General features: G+C 45.1%; 1 protein-coding gene across 6 annotated transcripts in view; it reads right to left on the reverse strand.

Moving 5' to 3' along the window:
* The window catches only part of ADARB2 (adenosine deaminase RNA specific B2 (inactive)), a 368,964-nt gene that overhangs the window by 226,824 nt on the left and 122,922 nt on the right, over positions 1 to 19,218 (reverse strand). For 3 of the 6 annotated variants that reach the window (XM_080974060.1, XM_080974057.1, XM_080974059.1), the window contains exon 2: positions 17,275 to 17,409. The exons of 2 other annotated variants lie outside the window; for them this stretch is intronic. In XM_080974060.1, coding sequence (XP_080830186.1) covers positions 17,275 to 17,409 — 135 coding nt within the window. The remainder of the gene's footprint in view (positions 1 to 17,274; positions 17,410 to 19,218) is intronic. One more of the 6 variants, XM_080974058.1, reaches the window with a different exon arrangement.

Consider the following 19,218-nt stretch of genomic DNA (forward strand, 5'->3'; position numbering starts at 1 on the left):
AAATTCCATGATTTCTTGTACGGGCGGCCCTTCACCGTGGTGACTGACCACAAGCCGTTGCTTGGCTTGTTTGCCCCCGAAAAGCAGACCCCCCAAGTGCTGTCTCCTCGCGTCCTCAGGTGGTCAATTTTCCTTGCCAGCTACCAGTATGCACTGATTCACCGACCGGGGAAGGCGATGGGCCATGCGGACGCCCTCAGCAGGCTACCACTACCGGAAACAGGCCCTGACCCAGCACCTGCACAAGAGGTTATGAGCCTGGAGCTGCTTCCCGACCGCCCCATTCAGGCACAAGAAGTTGCACACCATTCCAAGAAAGATAGGGTCATCTCCCGGGTCCTGGACTGGGTGTGGAGGGGATGGCCCAGCAGCAGCCCCGGGCCAGAATTTGCCGGCTACACAACCCGCAAACATGAACTGTCGGCCCACAAGGGGTGCCTGTTATGGGGAAGCAGAGTCGTTGTTCCCCAGCCCCTCTGCAAAAGGGTCCTCACAGCCCTACACGAGACACATCCAGGGGTAGTAAGAATGAAGGCCCTTGCCAGGAGTTATGTGTGGTGGCCGGGGATCGATGGAGAGATAGAGGCCTGGGTCAAACACTGCCAGGCCTGCCAAGAATCCCGCCCAGATCCCCCAAGGGCCCCAGTCCAGTCCTGGGAGTCCGCCCGAGCACCATGGTCACGCCTGCATGTGGATTTCGCTGGCCCCTTTCAGGGGAAAACATTCTTCATAGTGGTGGACTCCTACACCAAATGGCTGGAAGTCGCACTGGTACCGTCCACTTCCACGTCCGCAGCCATCCGGGTACTACGCAGGCTGTTTGCAACCCACGGGCTCCCTGACACTCTCGTCTCAGACAACGGGACTGCATTTACGTCAGGAGAATTCCAAACCTTCACAGCGCAGAACGCCATCCGCCACATCCGTTCGGCGCCGTTCCACCCTGCCACCAATGGCCAAGCAGAACGCATGGTGCGGACCACCAAGGACACCCTTCGCCGCATGACGCAAGGGGACTGGGAGTACCGCCTTGCCACATTCCTTCTAGCACAGCACAGCACCCCCAGCTCAACGACTGGCCGGAGCCCCGCTGAACTACTAATGGGTCGGCGCCTTGCAATCAGATTGGACCGCCTTCACCCCGATAGAGCTCAGGATGAGGTAGTGGTGGGGGAAGGCAGGAACCCCCGGACCTTCGAGGCCCAGGACCCAGTGTACGCAAAGAATTTTGGGGCAGGCCCAGCATGGGTACCCGCCACAATCACCAGGGTCACTGGCCCCGTGTCGTACGAGGTGCTAACGGATGGGGGGCAATGCTGGCGCCGCCACTGCGACCAGATACGGCGACGATTCCCGGGAGAAAACCAGGAGGAGGACAGGTCAGAGGAGTCCCAAGGGAACAGCGGGGCAGTGAGGCCCATAGAGCAGGAGGGGCCAGCAGGAGAGGCAGAATCAGTAAATACAGAGAGGACCCGTGAGGCCGAAAGGACACCGGAACCAGAACCACGACTGAGCGAGCCGGTTGCACCAGACCAAACAGCCGCATCACAGCCAGCATCCTTGGAACATGAGCCAGAACCCGGAGCCCGGACCAGGGAACACCCCAGGCCACAACGCACACGTAGGCCGCCGGCATACCTTGAGGACTATGAATGCGACCTCCCGGGCAGGACTGGAACTTAGAGGGGAGGGGTGTTATGTACTGAGTTGAATAGGATCCAAACTGTAGCAGTCTGATTGGTCCTAGAACAATAGGATCCAAAAGGCAGCAGTCTGATTGGTCCTAGAACAATAGGATTCAGAATGCAGCAGTCTGATTGGTCCTAGAACAATGCAGCAGTATGATTGGTTGGCAGGAACCACCCAATCCTGCTCCAGATAGAAGTGAATCCACAACCTGATTGGCTTACAGTAGAATTCCAGAATTAGCCAATCATGTGCAGCCCATTGTGTAAATAATGTATATAAAGCAGATACTGTGAGGGGACATTTATTCATTCCTCCTCACCACTATGAGCTGAATAAAGAGCATGAAATCACTTTGCGACTCTGAGTATATTTCAGCAATCTTCCACGGGAGTAAAGCTAATAGATTTAGGGCACAGGCACCCAAAAGCCCACACGCTGAAGGCCCCGGTTTGGTGTGGCATTCAAAAAGCCCAAGTATGCTGCCAAAGATGCAGCTGCCATGTTGGATGCTGACATCATCTTCATGTACTATCCTGTGCAGCACTGATCCACCCTCAGGAGTGGCCGGCGTGGTGAGATGTTATGGACTGACTGGACACAGAGGAATGATGGGAGGCAGCAGCTGGGCACCCCCCCCCCCAAGGGAAGAAGGCTCAGAGCCCAGAGATTGGTGGTGGGATATAATAATAATAATAATTTATTATTTGTACCCCGCCCATCTGGCTGGGTTTCCCCAGCCACTCTGGGTGGCTTCCATAGAAACAAAAAATACAGTAAAATATCACAGATTAAAAACTTCCCTGAACAGGGATGACAATGAGTGGTCAGAGGGAGAAGACTGGGGGTAGGAGGTATTGGAAGCAGTTATAGGGTTTACTGAGCAGAGGAGAGTCTGTGGCAGAGAGGAGTCCAGAAGCAGAAATAGGAGAGGAGGGAGACCAAGAGGCAGAGATGAATCAGGCTGGTGAAGAAGCCAGGGTGTCTCCTCTTCCTGCTGCAACAAGCTCCCCTCCCCTCTGGTCTCCCAGGAGCAGAAGAGGGATGAAAAGGGAGAAGCAGAGACAAGCACATCAGCGTAGTCTCAGATTGCTTGGGAATGACCTAGGGGATGAAGAGATTTAGGCAGCTTTGGGAAAGCGGTGACTTTGAACCCCTGCAACTACCTCATAGGGGCAAGACCTACTGGGAAGAGTTGCTGCGCTCAATAGGCCTGGCTCCCGTGAGCAGGCCCTGCTTCTTCTAATAAAGAGTTAAGTTCATGTACTCTGTGTGATTTATTGCTGGCTGGCTCCCTGACACAGGGTGGTCCTGTGTTGCCAACCTCCCAACCATGGTGTCACTGGCATTTATCAAGATGGTGCAGGGTTGGAAAGGGCAGCGGCGTGGTCAGCGTTGGTGAAGTGGTAGAGTCAATCCAGTGCTCTTGCTGGTGGACCTGTGCAGTCCAAACCTTGCCACTGCCCATCCCCACCCCCCACCGCCACCATGGAAGCACGGCTACAGTGTACCCCAACAGAGATGGCAGAGAGTGGCGGCAGTCTGGGGCCCAAGTCGGCACCTCTGCAAATGGGGGGGGGGGCTGGCACTGAGAAGGCCTCGCCATGGATCCCTGCCAACTAGACAACCCTTGGTGGCAGCTGCTCAGGCCAGAGGTTGCCCACCTCTATTCCATGTGAACAAAAGTTCCCATGCTTTCCCCATCTTTGCATAGTTAAGCAACCTATGAATTGGCTTTCTTCTACCCTTTCTCAATGCAATTTATTTTTTATTCTGCTATGTCAGATATGCAGACCAGGTCAAGAAACAAAGCTATTAGGGCAGAACTACATGCAACGTATATGAATCTCCAGCTTCTGACATTCCTCAGGAAAGTGCTAGGCCTCACATAAATAGGCCTATAAAGCAATCCACAGAATTATACAATTCTTCGTCAGAGCTACAGTAACTACACTGAGAAAGCAATCAGAAGAATTTCTGCTCTTTTATACAGCTTGGAAGATATATATATATTGCAGCTGACAAGTGAACAAAAACTAATAAGTGAATAGCACTATCTTGCCCAGAAGCCAAGCAAATAATTAGAGGTTTAACAGCCTGCATTTAATCTGAGCACAGGCAAATACTAGACTTTGTGTGTTGTTTAGGGACCATGTCACACCTGCTCTAAAGGAATGATCCTAGACCAGTTCAAGATGACATATATATTCAAGACTGATTAGAGATGGGTGAGTTTCCCAAAAACCTCTGCCTGCTTTAACTCAAAATGTTTCTAAGCTCCCAACATCTGAAAATACATTCCCCATCTGCTAGAGGTGACAGAGGCAGCAGGAATAGGTAGTGGCAGCCAGGAACTCTTCCTGAACATTCCTCCCTGCTTGACTGGACTTTAAGACCTGCTCGTCAAGAGTTTAGATTGCCTGTGACAAGCAGCAGGGCCTTTTTAGTAGCGGTCCCACATAATGAAATTTCTTTTTTCTTGAAATGCGCTTGGCACTTCCTCTTGATAGTTTAGGAGGGGAGTAAAGAGCCTCTGATTGGACCTCACCTGAAAATTTTGGAGCACTGACACTGACATTTCCTATCTTCTTCTTCTTCTCTTGTACCTGCTCATAGTTTTAATTGCTCCTTGAACTGAACATTGCTGTTTTATCAGCATTTTGGACTCTTTGAGAACCATTACGGCTGAAAATTGGTGTACACATATGGTAAAGAGGCAAATAAAGCCATTTTGATTAAAAAAAAAACCCCTCAGATGAGGAAACACATATGTAAGTGAAGCTTCCCTGTGCTTGTAGTGGCTTTAGAATCTGACAGCTAGCACAAGTAGTCATAGTTAGAGAGCCATTTTCCAGTCCATACTCCATGATTCCAGAAGAGAGTCCTGACACTGTTGCCATTCGCTTGTCCTTTCTTCCATGGGGAATTTTTGTGTGTGTGCTGTTGTGAAGGTAAGTATGCCGTGGCAAGCAGGGCCTTTTAGTTAGGAGTAATAGAAAAAGTAGTTTTGGAACTAAATCATTGTGTCTGTTTCTGAGGAGCATTACGGTCACTGGTACAATGCATATATCAACTTGATTTGAATGGTACCACCACCCAATTTAATGTCGCCTCTCCCAGGTTTCTACTTTGCCCTGTCCTAGATTTAGGTTCAGAGGCAGGAAAAAAAAAATGTGGGTCTCGTTTGCCAATCACCAAAATGATTAATTTCCCCATGGCCATCACTTCTGAAAAACCGAGAAACAAGGCAAAAGAGGTCAAATTTTAAGCAATCCAATTATTTTTCTTGAAATAAAATTAGAGGCAAACCAGAGTTTCAGTGCAACTCCGTATTAGTACCCAATGCATAAATCATGATTAATGGCACTGTAATGAGCACAAAATGAATTAATGATGACTGGCCACTTATTTTAAAATTATTCACATTCTTTATGCTTCATCTTATCCTGCTGACAGGCTCTAGGCATAGGCTATATCCTTCAAGGGGCGGGGGAAGTTACATTCAACTTTTCCTTTTTTAAACACCCACCCACCCCACAACTATGGAAGTTGAAATTTAGCAGTGGTCATTATGCTAAAACAGTCGTTTTTGAAAACTTGGGAACTCTTTTCTCATCAATTCCTCTGCTTAGGAACCTCTCAACATTGCAACATAGAACCTGGTACACATTCTAGGGTCACACGGGACGCTATTTAGTTAGTTATGTATCTGTTAAAATCATTACAAACATCCAAGAAGCCCAAATTTGCGGAATATAATGCAACACTCAAATGTTAAGTAAGCTAACTGGAGATAGCCTGAATAAACCAATATGTTTTTAGCATTCTCGGGAAGCCTCCTATTGCAGGTGCCTCCCATATAGCGTGGGAAGAGCAATGCAAAGACTGGGTGCCACTAAAGGATGTTCACATGCCAAGACTCCTGGGGGCATCAGACGTGGGACAGGCATGTTCTTGGTCTGCATCATGCGCAAGGGAGCAATCAAACCAGAGTATTATCCACTCCCGCCCAATGTTGTTCTTATTATGAGGAGCCAGTCTGCTGCAGCAGATAAGAGTGCAGGAGCTGGGAGACCAGGCTTCAAAGCGTTCGCGAGGCTACAGATTCACTGGGTGCCCTTCAAGTCGCTTAGCTCTCCCTCTGAAAAATGGCACTCGATGCGCCGCGTGCCGCAGAGTTGCTACGAGGGAAAACAAGGTCAAGGCGGCAAAGCACACTTAAAATAATATACAATAAAAACGCCACTTTGTTTTGATCATGTTGCCTTTTCATGTCCTGGGTACGTTTCCAAACCTGCGACTGATATTTAGGGGCCTTATTAACACCAGGAAGAAAGCAAAGCTCCGGGGATGGCAGTGGTGTAAAATACCTAATAAAGTTGCACCGATGTTCCATCTGTGTTCATTTCGTTGCCAGGAAATGGGAACAAGAGCTTAGCAACATCCCGCCTGGAGTCATAACCTCTGTGAAATCCTAATGCTCCCTTTCTTACAAAATTCTTCGGGGTTGGGAGAAATCCATAATACGGAATCCATTACGGAGTAACTAAAAGGGATCCATAAATGTATTATGTATGTAATTTTGCTCCCTGTAAGGATCTGAGTGTAACCGTCACTTTAGAAAACCATAGCCTTCGGGCTAGAGAAATGAGAGCCACAAATCAAGCAGCAAAGCAGTAAAAAAAGATTAATACGTCATACTATACTGGTGGGCAGATGATGTTCAGACGCTGGTCTTAAATGGACCCAGCAGGCTCTTAGAAGACGACTAAGTTCCCACATTTCCCCCCCTTTTGGTGACAAAATGATACTGATTTGTCACAAAGTTCCCTCCATTATTGAATACTAACTGCTAGCACTGCTTTTTCAGGTAATGATACTCATTCCTGACAAAGTCCACAAAAAGCAAGGCGTTTCCTCGCCGTTCTTAATTCGCTCCATCAGCCCTCCGGATTGCAGGGATGAAAATGCCCATGCTGTGAAAATGTTCCAGAGTTCAACATCTCCCAACACAATGGCATTGAGTTAAGTATGGGGTTTTTACTTTGCCCTGAATTTTCTGCTTATGGCCAAAATGCCGAGGCTACGATTTTGCAACCAGTTAATACATTGTGCGTGATAAAATCTTACTGAGTTGGAAAAAAATGTTTACAACAACAATTGGTAAAAAGCCGGAAGCATTCCTTTTAGGAATCAAAACAAATGACACCCCCAAAGACATGAAGAGAATTTTTTTTTACATGCAACAGCCGCTGAAAGGCTATTGGTTGCTAAAAATTGGAAATCAGAAGAAGTACCATCAGTGACAGATTGGCAACATAATTTTTTTGAAATGATTGAATTAGCAAAAATGACGGCAACAATTAGAATGCAATTTAACCAAAATTTCAAACAGGAATGGAAGTGTGTACAAGAATACATGACCAAAAGATGCTCCAACCAAAATGTATTGATATGCATAAACTGATTTCACAAAGTTAAGTTAAACAGATATACAAGAATGTATGTTTAATTAATAAGATACAAAAATACAATCACAATAATAAAGTTATAAAATAAAAACAAGAAAGTCACACATGGGTGGAGGGAAGACATAGGGCAAGAAATAAGAAGAAAATAAGAAAGGACTAAATGTTGGTACATAGAAAGAAAGAAAGAAAGAAAGAAAGAAAGAAAGAAAGAAAGAATCTTACTGAGTTGTGATGGCGCTGACAAACATACAACAGGAATCAGGACTGCGGACATAAAAAAGTTAGTCTTAATAGAATTGCTGGTGTTAGTAATTTGAGGCATCTGAAATGTACCGTGTGTGTGTGTGTGTGTGTGTGTGTGTGTTTTAACCTTTTCCCCCAAGCAGAAAAAGGAAGGTCCAGAGGCAGCTGCAAATGGAGGACATGATTTTAAGGGAAATGCACGAGAGACTCATGGCATAATCATGGTACCTGTAGATCTGAAGCTGGTGGCCATGGCTACCTTAGCTTCACTGATTTCAGTATGTCTGCTCTGAGCAGCATTTAGCAAGGTACAACCCTGGGTGTGGGGTGAATCAGGCAAGCTTCTGGAGAGACAATGCTATGATGATTATGATTATATAGAATAACTGAAACTACAAAATTAAAATCATGGCACAATACAGGAAGCACAATACCAGGGACTACTAGATCCCACGCCACATTTATGTCCCCAAAGTCTAGGCCAGGGGTTGGCAAAGTTTGCGTGGTTTTGGCCAGTTCACGGTCCCACAGACGCCGCTGTGGGCCGGAGTGCTCAGACGCAGGCAAGCACGCGCAAACGCTATTTCTGGTGCTCCTTCCGGTGCGGAGGAGGCGTGCACAGCTTCCCATTGGCTGCAGGAGCTTCCTGCAGCCAATGGGAAGCCGGCCAGCGTTGCAGAAGGCAGTCCCCGCTCTGCTCCGCGCTGGTTTAGTGCGGCACACAGGAGCCGACTGAGCGGGCGGCGGGGGCCCATGGGCCTTAGGTTGCCGACCCCTGGTCTAGGCAAACAAATATGTATTTTAAAAAGGTAAAGGGACCTCTGACCATTAGGTCCAGTCGTGACCGACTCTGGGGTTGGGGCGCTCATCTCGCTTTATTGGCTGAGGGAGCCAGCATACAGCTTCCGGGTCATGTGGCCAGCATGACTAAGCCGCTTCTGGCGAACCAGAGCAGCGCACGGAAACGCCGTTTACCTTCTCGCCGGAGCAGTTTGACATGCTTTCAAACTGCTAGGTTGGCAGGAACAGGGACCGAGCAACGGGAGCTCACCCTGTTGCGGGGATTCGAACCACTGACCTTCTCATCGGCAAGTCCTAGGCTCTGTGGTTTAACCCACAGCGCCACCCATTGACAGCTAAAAATTCACAGCACAGATCTTTCATGATCCTGGGATCAGTTGCACTTTTACATTGCGTCCAAGGGATGGATTCTAGGTTCTGGTTCTGGCCCGGGTGAGTTTTGGTTCCAAATTAAACCCTGACTTCTGGTGATTATTATTGACAACCATCTCATTAATGTCGGTAAGCCTCCTGCCCAGTGTTCCGAAGCCTGAGTCCCTATATCGTAATTACTAATAAAAAGGAATACAAGAAGCAGCACAGGGCAGCCGTAATAGACCTGCCAATCACATGCCTGCACTTTAGGCCCTGAACATTTATTCTGTGTTGCTCAGAAACACCCCAAGCAGAGCAGCTAATGTTTACCTTCATACCAATTATTCCCAAGAGAAACACAAGGACATTTCTACCTACAGGCCCAGAAATGCACCATAAATTCACAAAAAAGGACAGCTGTGCCAGGTAAGGAATGGGGGAAAGAAAATAAATGAAACATTATATAAAAAAAGGCTCTTGCGATGGAGAAATCCATTGGTTGTTTTCGTCTCCTTCAGTCCCTGATCCCACAGGAACTATTAATTTGGATATTTAAAGTCACTTAGAAGAACAATAATTTTTTAAAAATGTCAGTTTATTAGGGCCAGTGCTGTGGATCATAACTGGAAGAAGAAAGTCAAATAGTGTTTACCTGTAATTAGGGATGGAGGAGGAATTTGATTCAGTTGGCATTTAAAGTGGGTGTAGTCCTTATTCCTTCTCTCACTCCCATACCCCCCCAAAAAAAAAATCTACACAGAGCATAGTTGAGAAAAGTAGAAAAATTAACTATAGTGATGAAAGGGAGTCATAAACAATCTTTTAAACCTCACATGCACTGAAATCTACCAGAATACAGTGATAAAAATAGCTGCTGCTGTGTGTGGACCTGTTCAGCAAATGACAGAAGAAGATATCGCTAAGATAATTTGGGTATTTGAACAGGAAGATGGGTTAGAGGTATGGATTATTTGGATTTATAAACCAATTACAATCTGAAAGATCTCAAAGCAGTTTACAACAGGTTATGTATACATACAAGAGGTACAATAAAAGCATATCAACTGCTTCACATAACAAAACACATAAACGATATCCATATGCTTAAATTTTATACATATACATATATACATATAGATATAATCAATGGAGAAGGAATTCAGGTAGAGATGAATGAATCTGTTAATGTTGGTTTCCTATTTTTCCAATCTTAAATTCAGTTCTCCACTTTTTCATGTCAATTTGCAATTTTTTTGTGACTTGTTTTTAAATCTTCATGAAAGTCCACCAGCATTTTAGTGCAAATTTACCCTAATACGTTTTATGCAATTTTATCTAATATGTACAATATGCAAGCAACTTGGTCTCATAGAATGCATTTTATATGTTATTTTTACTAATATGTGCATTTTTATGCACACTTTGCCATATGCATTTTTGTAGACATTTCGTCACGTTTGGTAGGTTCGCCTGAACTCCACGTGCTGATCATTGTGTGTGTCTGCATTTGGCCCTAACCTGTGAGCTCAAACTGTACAATCTCAGCACCATAAAGCACAATGTATAACTCAGATCGTTTGGGACCAGACAAACAGGTCCCACTGCAAATGTGGCCACATATAAGAAACAAATGTCTGTATAATACAAAGACACACATGTGGATAGCAGCATTATATGATCTAGTCAGTAGGTGGCATTAGACTTATTTGCATCTGGGAGCAGACATGGTTTTCCTGTTCCTGTTCTGTCCTTGCCTAGCTGCCTGCTGTGTCCTCAAAGTCCTTCATTAAATTTATCAACATCTACCTCAATTTGCTAACAGGTTTGTTTCTGTAAAGCTGCGGGAAGAGATTGTTTGAGGTTTCTGTTGGATCAGAAGCCATCTCAATTAAGTACCAACCAACCAACCCACCCCGGAATATACACACACGTATTAATGGTAAGTAAGGCCCTCCATTAAACTACAGATGATATTCAACCCATGTCAGGAACTTGTAAAGCAAATAACACTGTTGCTAGACGCATTTCTGGGAAAGGGTTTGGCATCCATCCCAATGTCATTTATTACTCCACAGAAAGCAGCTGGAAAGGATAGCAATGCCAGTCATTGATTAAAAAATAAATGTCAGCTTACACTGTGATCTGCTGTAATAAACAGACAACAGTGTCCGTAGGTATTTCATTCAAAAGGCAAGAAAACATTGCTCATCCTTTTAATTAGTACGCGTTGCATGAGGTGGAGAAACTATTTGCATGCCACAAACCCCACTACAGCGGTACCTTGGTTCTCAAATGCCTTGGTACTCAAACAACTTGGAACCCAAACACTGCAAACCTGGAGGTAAGTGTTCCAGTTTGCGAATTTTTTTCGGAAGCCGAATGTGCTCCGTTTTGAGTGTTATGCTTCCAATTTGAGTGCCACACTTCTGTTTTGAGTGTTACACTGAGGTCTGTCTGTTTTTGCTATTTATTTTGTGGTTTTTGTGTTAGGCTCTTTTTGTGCGTGACCGTGAAGAACCCAGTTCAGCTACGGATTGATTGTGTAACTGCAGTACATTGTTTATTGCTTTCATTTTATGAATCAATGGTCTCTTTAGATAGTAAAATTCATGTTAAATTGCTGTTTTAGGGGTTGTTTTTAAAAGTTTGGCACAGATTAATCCATTTTGCATTACTTTCTATGGGAAAGCACGCCTTGGTTTTGAAACGCTTTGGTTTTGGAATGGATTTCCGGAACGGATTAAGTTTCAGAACCAAGATACCACTGTACTCCCTAGGGACTGCCAATTTATTCTTGGGTGCATTATCCAAATGAGAAAACTGAGCAGGTATTCAGGTAGCAAAGCAAAGCTGAAGTTCTCTGCTGGTGCCCCTTAACACCAAATCCAGTGGATATCAGAGCTAGCTTACAGGGTGGGTTACATCTGGGCCAGCATTCGCACCCAGCACCCTTGAGGAGCTGTCAGTATTGGCAGAGGAGCTCATTCCTTCTGTGGCTACTGGTCTTTCTTGCCAGAGGCTAGACCTTCCACACCCAAAGCACGTCCACATCTACCACCAAGGCATGAACTTGGTGCACTTCCAGATTGCAGTATACTGTGGATTAGTCACTGCTCACAAATGTAGGTTTATCACAGTGCTCACACAGCACTGTCCTCAACAAAATGCCTAAAAGATCACCGCACCTCCTACAGACCCAACCCCTCCTCATTTCCCCACATACCCAAATGACCACTGTGTCCTGCAGGAGAGGGCATTCTGCCGATACCATCTTATCATTAAACACAACATTAAAAACTCATGCACCTGCCAGCGCAAGAGCCATTGTGCTAGCAGACAGAGAATGGTGAATGTAGCCCATACAGGCAATGACCAATCAAAATGTGTAACCGTGACCATTGTGCTGAACCCGGAAGTGACTTTAAAAATGGCAAAAATGGCCTTAACAGAGCCCAGAAAGGACAGAAAAGGTGCGAAAACAACACTTAGTAATCCCAGGAGCCCTTGTGTCGACCGCTGAGGCCTGTGGAGAATTAGAGTTTGAGCAAGAAGGTTTGGAGGGAGTGATTGTGGTGGAGTTTGGTGCAGTTTGGCAGTCAGTCTGGTAAGTGCTGCTGGTTTTTAACATAGTTTTTCAAGGGTTTCCAGAGGTTTAGAATGTGTTTTCAGGCTTTTCCAACTGTGTTTCGAATATATGCAATTTCACTTAAACGCACGGTGCCTCGGAATGTAACCCCCGCATAAATGGGGGGCTGCCTGGATACATAAAGAAAGCATGTTGTGAACACCAGCACTGTAGCTATAAAATGCATGTTAATGGGCACATGTGGAAGAAGCACACTTTTAACAAATCAGAACACGACCATAAATTACCCTTCTGTCCTGTTTTTCCTTTGTGTCTTATTTGAAGCAGGATTTACATATCACGGAACAACTATGTGGCAAGCCACACTCCTTCTCCCTTCCACTCATTTCAGATTTACCAGACTATTTTGCAGATCAGTTGGACTGGCCGAATACCATATGGGGGCTCCCTTAGCTGCTAAGGGGGGACTCTGTCACAAATCAGTAATAGTGGTGTTCGTTCAATTCCAAGAGGAAAGGCAGCATGAAAAGCTGGGTTGGCAGATTTATTGATTACATTTCACCAGTGACCAGCAAGAGGCAAGCACTCTGAAAAATCCCCAAAGGTGATCATTAGCACTGAGTAACTGTCACTAAACATTAACACCAGCAGCAGACTGGAGCAAAGGAAAAAAAAAGCACAATACTTTAAAGTCAAGACCCGAGTGGCAGAGCCGACAGTGCAGCCAGAAAGGGAGGGGAAGGGAAATTCCACTTGCATTAACGCTGCTGTGGGAGACGATGGAAGCACAATGACAGATGTGTAAGAGTGATCTTGCAAAACCCTCCCATTTAGCATTGCTGTATAGATCAGGCCTGCACAACTCGTGACCACCGGAGAGGGAGGGAGAGAGGGATGGGCAGATCTGTCAATTTCAGTTTCTCATTTTCCCAGTCTTAAATTCAGGCCCTCATATTTCTACATCAATTCACAATTTTTTAAAAAAGGCCTCATGAAAATTCACCAGCATTTTAGTGCAAAATTCTTGTGTGCATTTTTTGGTAAACAATTTTGCCTATCGTACGCATTTTTGCAAAGCAAGTTCCCCTAATACAGTACATTTTGCATGGTTATATTAAGCCTACCCAGCCTTGTAATTTTACAATGTACTTTTAATTTTAAAGTTGTTGATTTTATCTATTTTTTAAATTTTTTATCATGTCTACTTTTTTTAAAAAAAAGTCAGTTGGTTTTATCATTAATTTCTTATGAACAGAAATTTCATTATGAATATTTTATACTATTTTCTGAAAATGGCTTGAAAATGTTATTAAGTGGTATATCAATCTTTCTGATTAGTTATTATTACTATTAGATGATGATGATGATGATATCTAATAGTGAGGCCAGGGTTGAGGACCTGAAGGACAGATGGAGAGAAGGTAATATTTTCAAATTTGAAATGATGGAAACTGGGCTAATATTCAATATCACCGCTTTCAAGTGACCCTGGACGTGCCATTGGTGGCGATACTATTTTGTTTCTCTGCAGCTAGCTCTCTGCCTTGAAGCAGGAGAATTCCCTCACTCTTCCTTTTCGCTGTAGCAGCAGAAACATACCCAGTGCACATGGGAAGTGAGCTAATTTTCTGGCTGTCCCTCCTCTAAACATAATAGTAGATCTGCCGTTGGTGTGCATGGGCCATTACTCCTGGCAGGCGGGAGGAGGGGAAATCAAGGGACTTTAATTTCCCCTTCACCCTCAATAGACATTGCTCAGTCCGCCATATGAAAGTACTTTGTGGGGAGGCCGCTTTGCTCCTTGGAGGGTTGCAGCAGAAGGTTGCGCTACATCAGCTTGGCTGGACTTCAAAGTCAACACAGCTATCCTTGAAAAGCGTCCAGCTGCCCAGCAAGAGGCCTTAAGAGGTGAACGTGAGGGTTCATGACTACTGGAAGCAGCGATGACACAATGCCCCTCTTGGCCCAAGACCAAACTGTGGAGTTGTCAAGCTGCGGCACAATTAGGAAATGCAATCCGGACGACGATTGTGCCAGCAGAAAGGTCACGTAGATGCTTTGGCGAGAATAATAGTAAAACGGAAAAGGAGGAGGGTAAGACAAAGGTGCTTGTCGACCAAAACGGCTCAAGCCGAGCCATTTGCTACAGGGAAGGACAACAGCTGTTGCAGCTAAAGCAGGACAGGGGAACTTTTTCCAGGCTGAGGGACACGTTCTCTTGGTGGCAACCTTCTGAGGGCTGCTAGTGGGTGGAGTCAGAGAAAGAAGTTAATGCAGCAACACTTGTAGAAGTTTGTATAGTACACTGGCCTACCCTTCAAGAGTCCTTATTTCCCCAGGATATTCCTGGAATTACAGAAGCCATCCCCGCTTCTTACTTGATCCCAGAATGTCCTTTCCACACACACCCCTCCAGTGCTGCCGCTGAGCTCAGGGAGAAAGATGAGCTGGCTCTTGCAGCCAGCACTTGCGCTTGTAGTGGAACCCTCATAAAGCAGAACCCTTGTGTGTGGGGGAAGCAGTTCTCTGCCGGAGCAGAGGCTGTTGATGTATGTGGCACTCTGGCTGGCCTCTCTCTGCCAACGCTAATGCTGCCACCATCATGGCGGCTAGAGGGGCAGCACAGATGAAGAAATCAAGGGAAGGGAGCGAGCAGCTGCCAGGTTGGGGCTGTGGCAGGGGAGGCAGCCAGCTGACCATACAGTGGTACCTTGGGTTAAGAACTTAATTCGTTCTGGAGGTCTGTTCTTAACCTGAAACTGTTCTTAATCTGAGATACCACTTTAGCTAATGGGGCCTCCCACTGCCACCGCGCCACTGCCGCGTGATTTCTATTCTCATCCTGAAGCAAAGTTCTTAACCCGAGGCAATATTTCTGGGTTAGTGGAGTCTGTAACTTGAAGCGTCTGTAACCTGAAGCGTCTGTAACCCGAGGTACCACTGTATGCTTTTTATTGCCAGTTTTAGTTAGTTAGCTCTGGACAGTGGTTGGTTTTACTCTGTTTGATTTTTAGAGATTCTTGTTTGCTTTTATGGTTTTCAATTTTTAGCACAAACTGCCTAGGGGATATTGCTAGCTGGGTGTCCAACGTTTTCCTCTGCTGAAGAGACTGCCTTAAGGAAAAAATGACTGAAAACTTTACAAGGAACGTAAGCTTTCACGAAGAACAGACTCGAAGAACCTAGCGTCTAAACTGAAGCGTCTTGTTAATTTTCTTCTATTGCTAGATGTGATTCCTCACCACCTTATGCAGCCTTAAGATGCTCTAGGAACCCCCTCTTTGCAAAATAAGAATAACAACTAGAGCAATGTCATTCATAATGAGGGCAATACCTTAGTAGTGAAAACTTTTTTTAAAAAAAAGATGTCTTTTGAAGGAGGAAGGTGGGGGAAGCTACCACCAAACACCACAATTTACAACACTTTGCGGATACTGACTTCCCCCTATATTTCCATACAGTTCTGAGATATTGGCAATTATTATTTAAGTCAAAAGGGAAAAAGAAGAATAATTTACACCATCCATCATTGTTTCCTTGCATGAATAAATTACAAGACACCGCAGCAAATCAATTGTGGGGAAAGAAACAGCCCATGCCAAACGGTGTGCTTGTGTGTATAATGTCCTTAATGTTTTCCATCCTCATACATCAAAACTACAGACTGAATTTGGCAAACCTGATGCAGGAGAAAGCTCATTATCCCAAGGTCTTGCAGGGCACCTAAAACCTAACTAGGGAGCCAGAGCATGTAATAGAGAAAAACAGGTGCTTCTAATCCCCAAGCATAGACCTCGCAACCTAAGGCGCCTTCTTATCCCTCCCAGGGCCGGCCCTAATTTTAGGCAGAGTTAGGCAGCTGCCTCAGGTGGCAGATGCTGGGGGACAGGAGGGTAGTCACTCAGGATTCTCCCTAAGCTAGACTGCCCTGCATTCCCTAAACTAGCTGCTGTTTCCCAGGTCTAGAGAAGGATGCTGTCCCGTCCCCACTGCCAAAATATGAGCCAAACACTGGCTGATTCTACACATGGAAAGAGAGGGAATCTTCTTGTACTTTTTTTTTTTGCCTCTGGTAGCAAAAGGTCTTGAACTGGTCCTTGTCTCTTACCAGCTCCACCTTTCACCAAAGAGTCTCACAGGATATCTAAATATGTGTGCACCAGGCATCAGAATACCTGAAGTCTCAACCTGAGGCTCAGCTACCAACTTCCAAATTTATTCTGAGCTAGCACTACTACTAGCACTACTAGCACCATCCAGGATTAGTAGGATGCCTTATTCCTGATCATACTGTTTGTCCACCTAACCTAGTGTTGTCTACTCTGACTGGTAGCAGATCTGCACGGTTTCAGAGAATGAAAGGGCTTTCCCACCATTACCAGCCAGATTCTTAAAAGAAAGAAAGAAAAAAGATATCCACCCACAACAGGAGATGCAAAGAACTGATTTGGAATTTTGTTCCCGGACCCCAGATTCTCATTTTTTCCTAGTCTTAAATAAAGTTTTCCACATTCCCACATAAAGTTTGAGATTCTCTCCCCATCCCCCATAAAAAGCACTCATGACACCTCACCAGTATTTTTGTGTGGATTTTTTTTTCTAATTTACATTAGGAGATATAAAACTCACGTGCAATTTTGCCTAATATATATGTTTCCACAGAGCATTTTTTTGTATGATATAATGCATTTTGCGTGTTATTTTGAGAGGGGTGGTCAGTCTGTGTGAATCCCTTCCAATTCTTGGGGTTGTGTATCTGCAAGTGCAGAAGCTTGCCAAACCGGCTGAAGACAGTTGGGGTGTAAATATTTGAACAAATCAAGGTCATGCTTCCAGTTCATAGCTGTCAACTTTTCCCTTTTCTTGTGACGAATCCTATTCGGAATAAGGGAATTTCCCTTAAAAAAAAAAAAAAACGTTGACAGCTATGTTCCAGTTAAGAATGTATCCTCATAGCAACAAAACATCATTCCACACCCACACCCAAAATGCCCCTTCCCCTCTTCATTTTTAAAGAAGACCGGTTTCTTTCTTTCTTTTTCATTTCAAGTGAAAGTTAAACACTGATAAAGCACTCGGAGAATCAATCAGCTCAAAACATTTTGCCATGTGATGCCCACTTGAAAAACTTACCGTGTGGCGGCTCCAGCCACGTGGTGAGGCGGTTGTCTGTCGCCTCCAGCCACGAGCTGAGCTGAGTGTTACAACGTTCCTGCAAGCGCTGAGACATCCGAGGAATCAGGGTGTGAACCCACCCTGCATTCTCTGCTGTTGGGCAAAAGAAACATTGCTCTTATCAGACTGTTATACAAATCAGCTCAGGAGATGTGTTGAGTTCCAGTTTACCTTTCCTTATGTCCCTGTGTAATACCCCCAATTCATACCCCCATTTCAGTCTTGGGGTTTTTTTTTTAAATCACAGTTGTGTAAGGTATCTATTCTGCATTGCACTTGCAGAAATGAAGCCTCAGACACTCATTGGCTGAGTGCTGTGCAGGGTGGCACATAAGGCCCAGATGTCTGGGGGAACAATAGGATTTGCACAGTCCAGCTTCTGTGAGGGAAAGGGAAGGTGTTCCAGTTAGTCTGGTATCAAAGCAAAGCAAGGACAGGGAAGAGGTCCTGAGAGCTAGAGAAGCTAAGGACAGAAAGTCTGAAGGCGTGGGAGATGAAGGAAGGAAGGTATAAATGGGCCTGAGAAAGGTGAAGAAAGAACAGTAGGTGGGAGATGAGAATATATGAGGAGAAAAGCAGAGGAGTCGGGTCACTGAGGTAACCAGGGGCTCATCAGAGAGATGACTGAAGAAATTTCACTTAAGATGATGTTAAACTGTGAGCTACATAGGAGAGAAGAGTAGAGTACCGGGGAGGTTGTTCAAGAGAAAGGAAGTGGGGCAAAATAGACAATGACATGAAAAGCAGGAACAGGAAGTTGGGAAAAAGAGGACTCAAGAAGTATATACAGCTGGGGCAGAACCACACATAGGGTCAATGGACAAGTAGGGCTATGAACTAATGGCAGGCAGGAAGGCAAGGGAGGCTGCCCAGAGGGCATTGGACAACCACCTAGAGTCTAGATCCTAATAGAAGTGTGTCATCAGTGTCAACACTGTAACCAGGCAACGAATCCAAGAAGCAGTGAGTTGAGGGACTAAATTTGACTGTAGACTTCTAATTGGCTGCCCTTTCTTGTCAAGAGAGACAGCGAGAAAAAAATATCACCCACTCAGCAAAGCTCTAAAGTAACCTGCCTGAGGTTGGAAGAGGACATTGGGGTGATTCTTTTAGGAACTAAATTAAATGTAACTGTGACTCTAACCAGTTGGCAGGTTTGATTTGGGATGCAGGGTGCTGCTAGATCATGATAAGCAAATGGTTGGAACCAAAGGGAATTAAAAGACTGCTTTGGTTTAATGGAGTAAATTTTTTTCAGCACTTGAGCCATTGCCAGCACAAGGCTGACAATGTAGTTAACTTTTTAAACTGTAGGTTCCACAAATGCTAAGGGTCCGCTTTGCTGCTACACCAATTTGACATTTGAAAGAAAAAGATGGTGGAGTTATGATTCATCCAGATACTAATAAGGACTGTGACTCAGTTTTGAATGCTGGAGCATAGCGCTGAAGCATATAGATAAAGTAGAAAGGAAAGGAAAGAACATGGAATTAGCTGAAGGCTTAGAATCACACTTTTGATACTTCTCTTTCAGGAAATTACTGCCAAATCGAAAGAATACTTTAGCCCCAATCAGGTTTCATTAATCGTAGTTCAATGCACACCACCCTGTCCACTGTGACCCTCCAACCTGGAGCAGGAAGGTCTGAAAATGCCACTTGTAAACTTGTTCAGTTGAATGTGGTTGCACTGTCCCTTGTGATCAGTTGCAGGGAATGCAACCCCCCTGCAAACCTTCCCACTCAATGTCAGTCAAAACTGGGCTTGTGCTGTCTATGACTTACTAGGTTGGAATCAGGGTGGTCAACAGGGGAGCACAGGGGGTATACATATTCTGGGCCCCAGTCCAACAAGGGCCCCAGACTCTTAACTTTCAATAATAACAATAGTAATAGTAATAGT

Source organism: Podarcis pityusensis, assembly GCF_964106645.2.
Source record: "Podarcis pityusensis genome assembly, chromosome: 12".
Lineage (NCBI taxonomy): Eukaryota > Metazoa > Chordata > Lepidosauria > Squamata > Lacertidae > Podarcis > Podarcis pityusensis.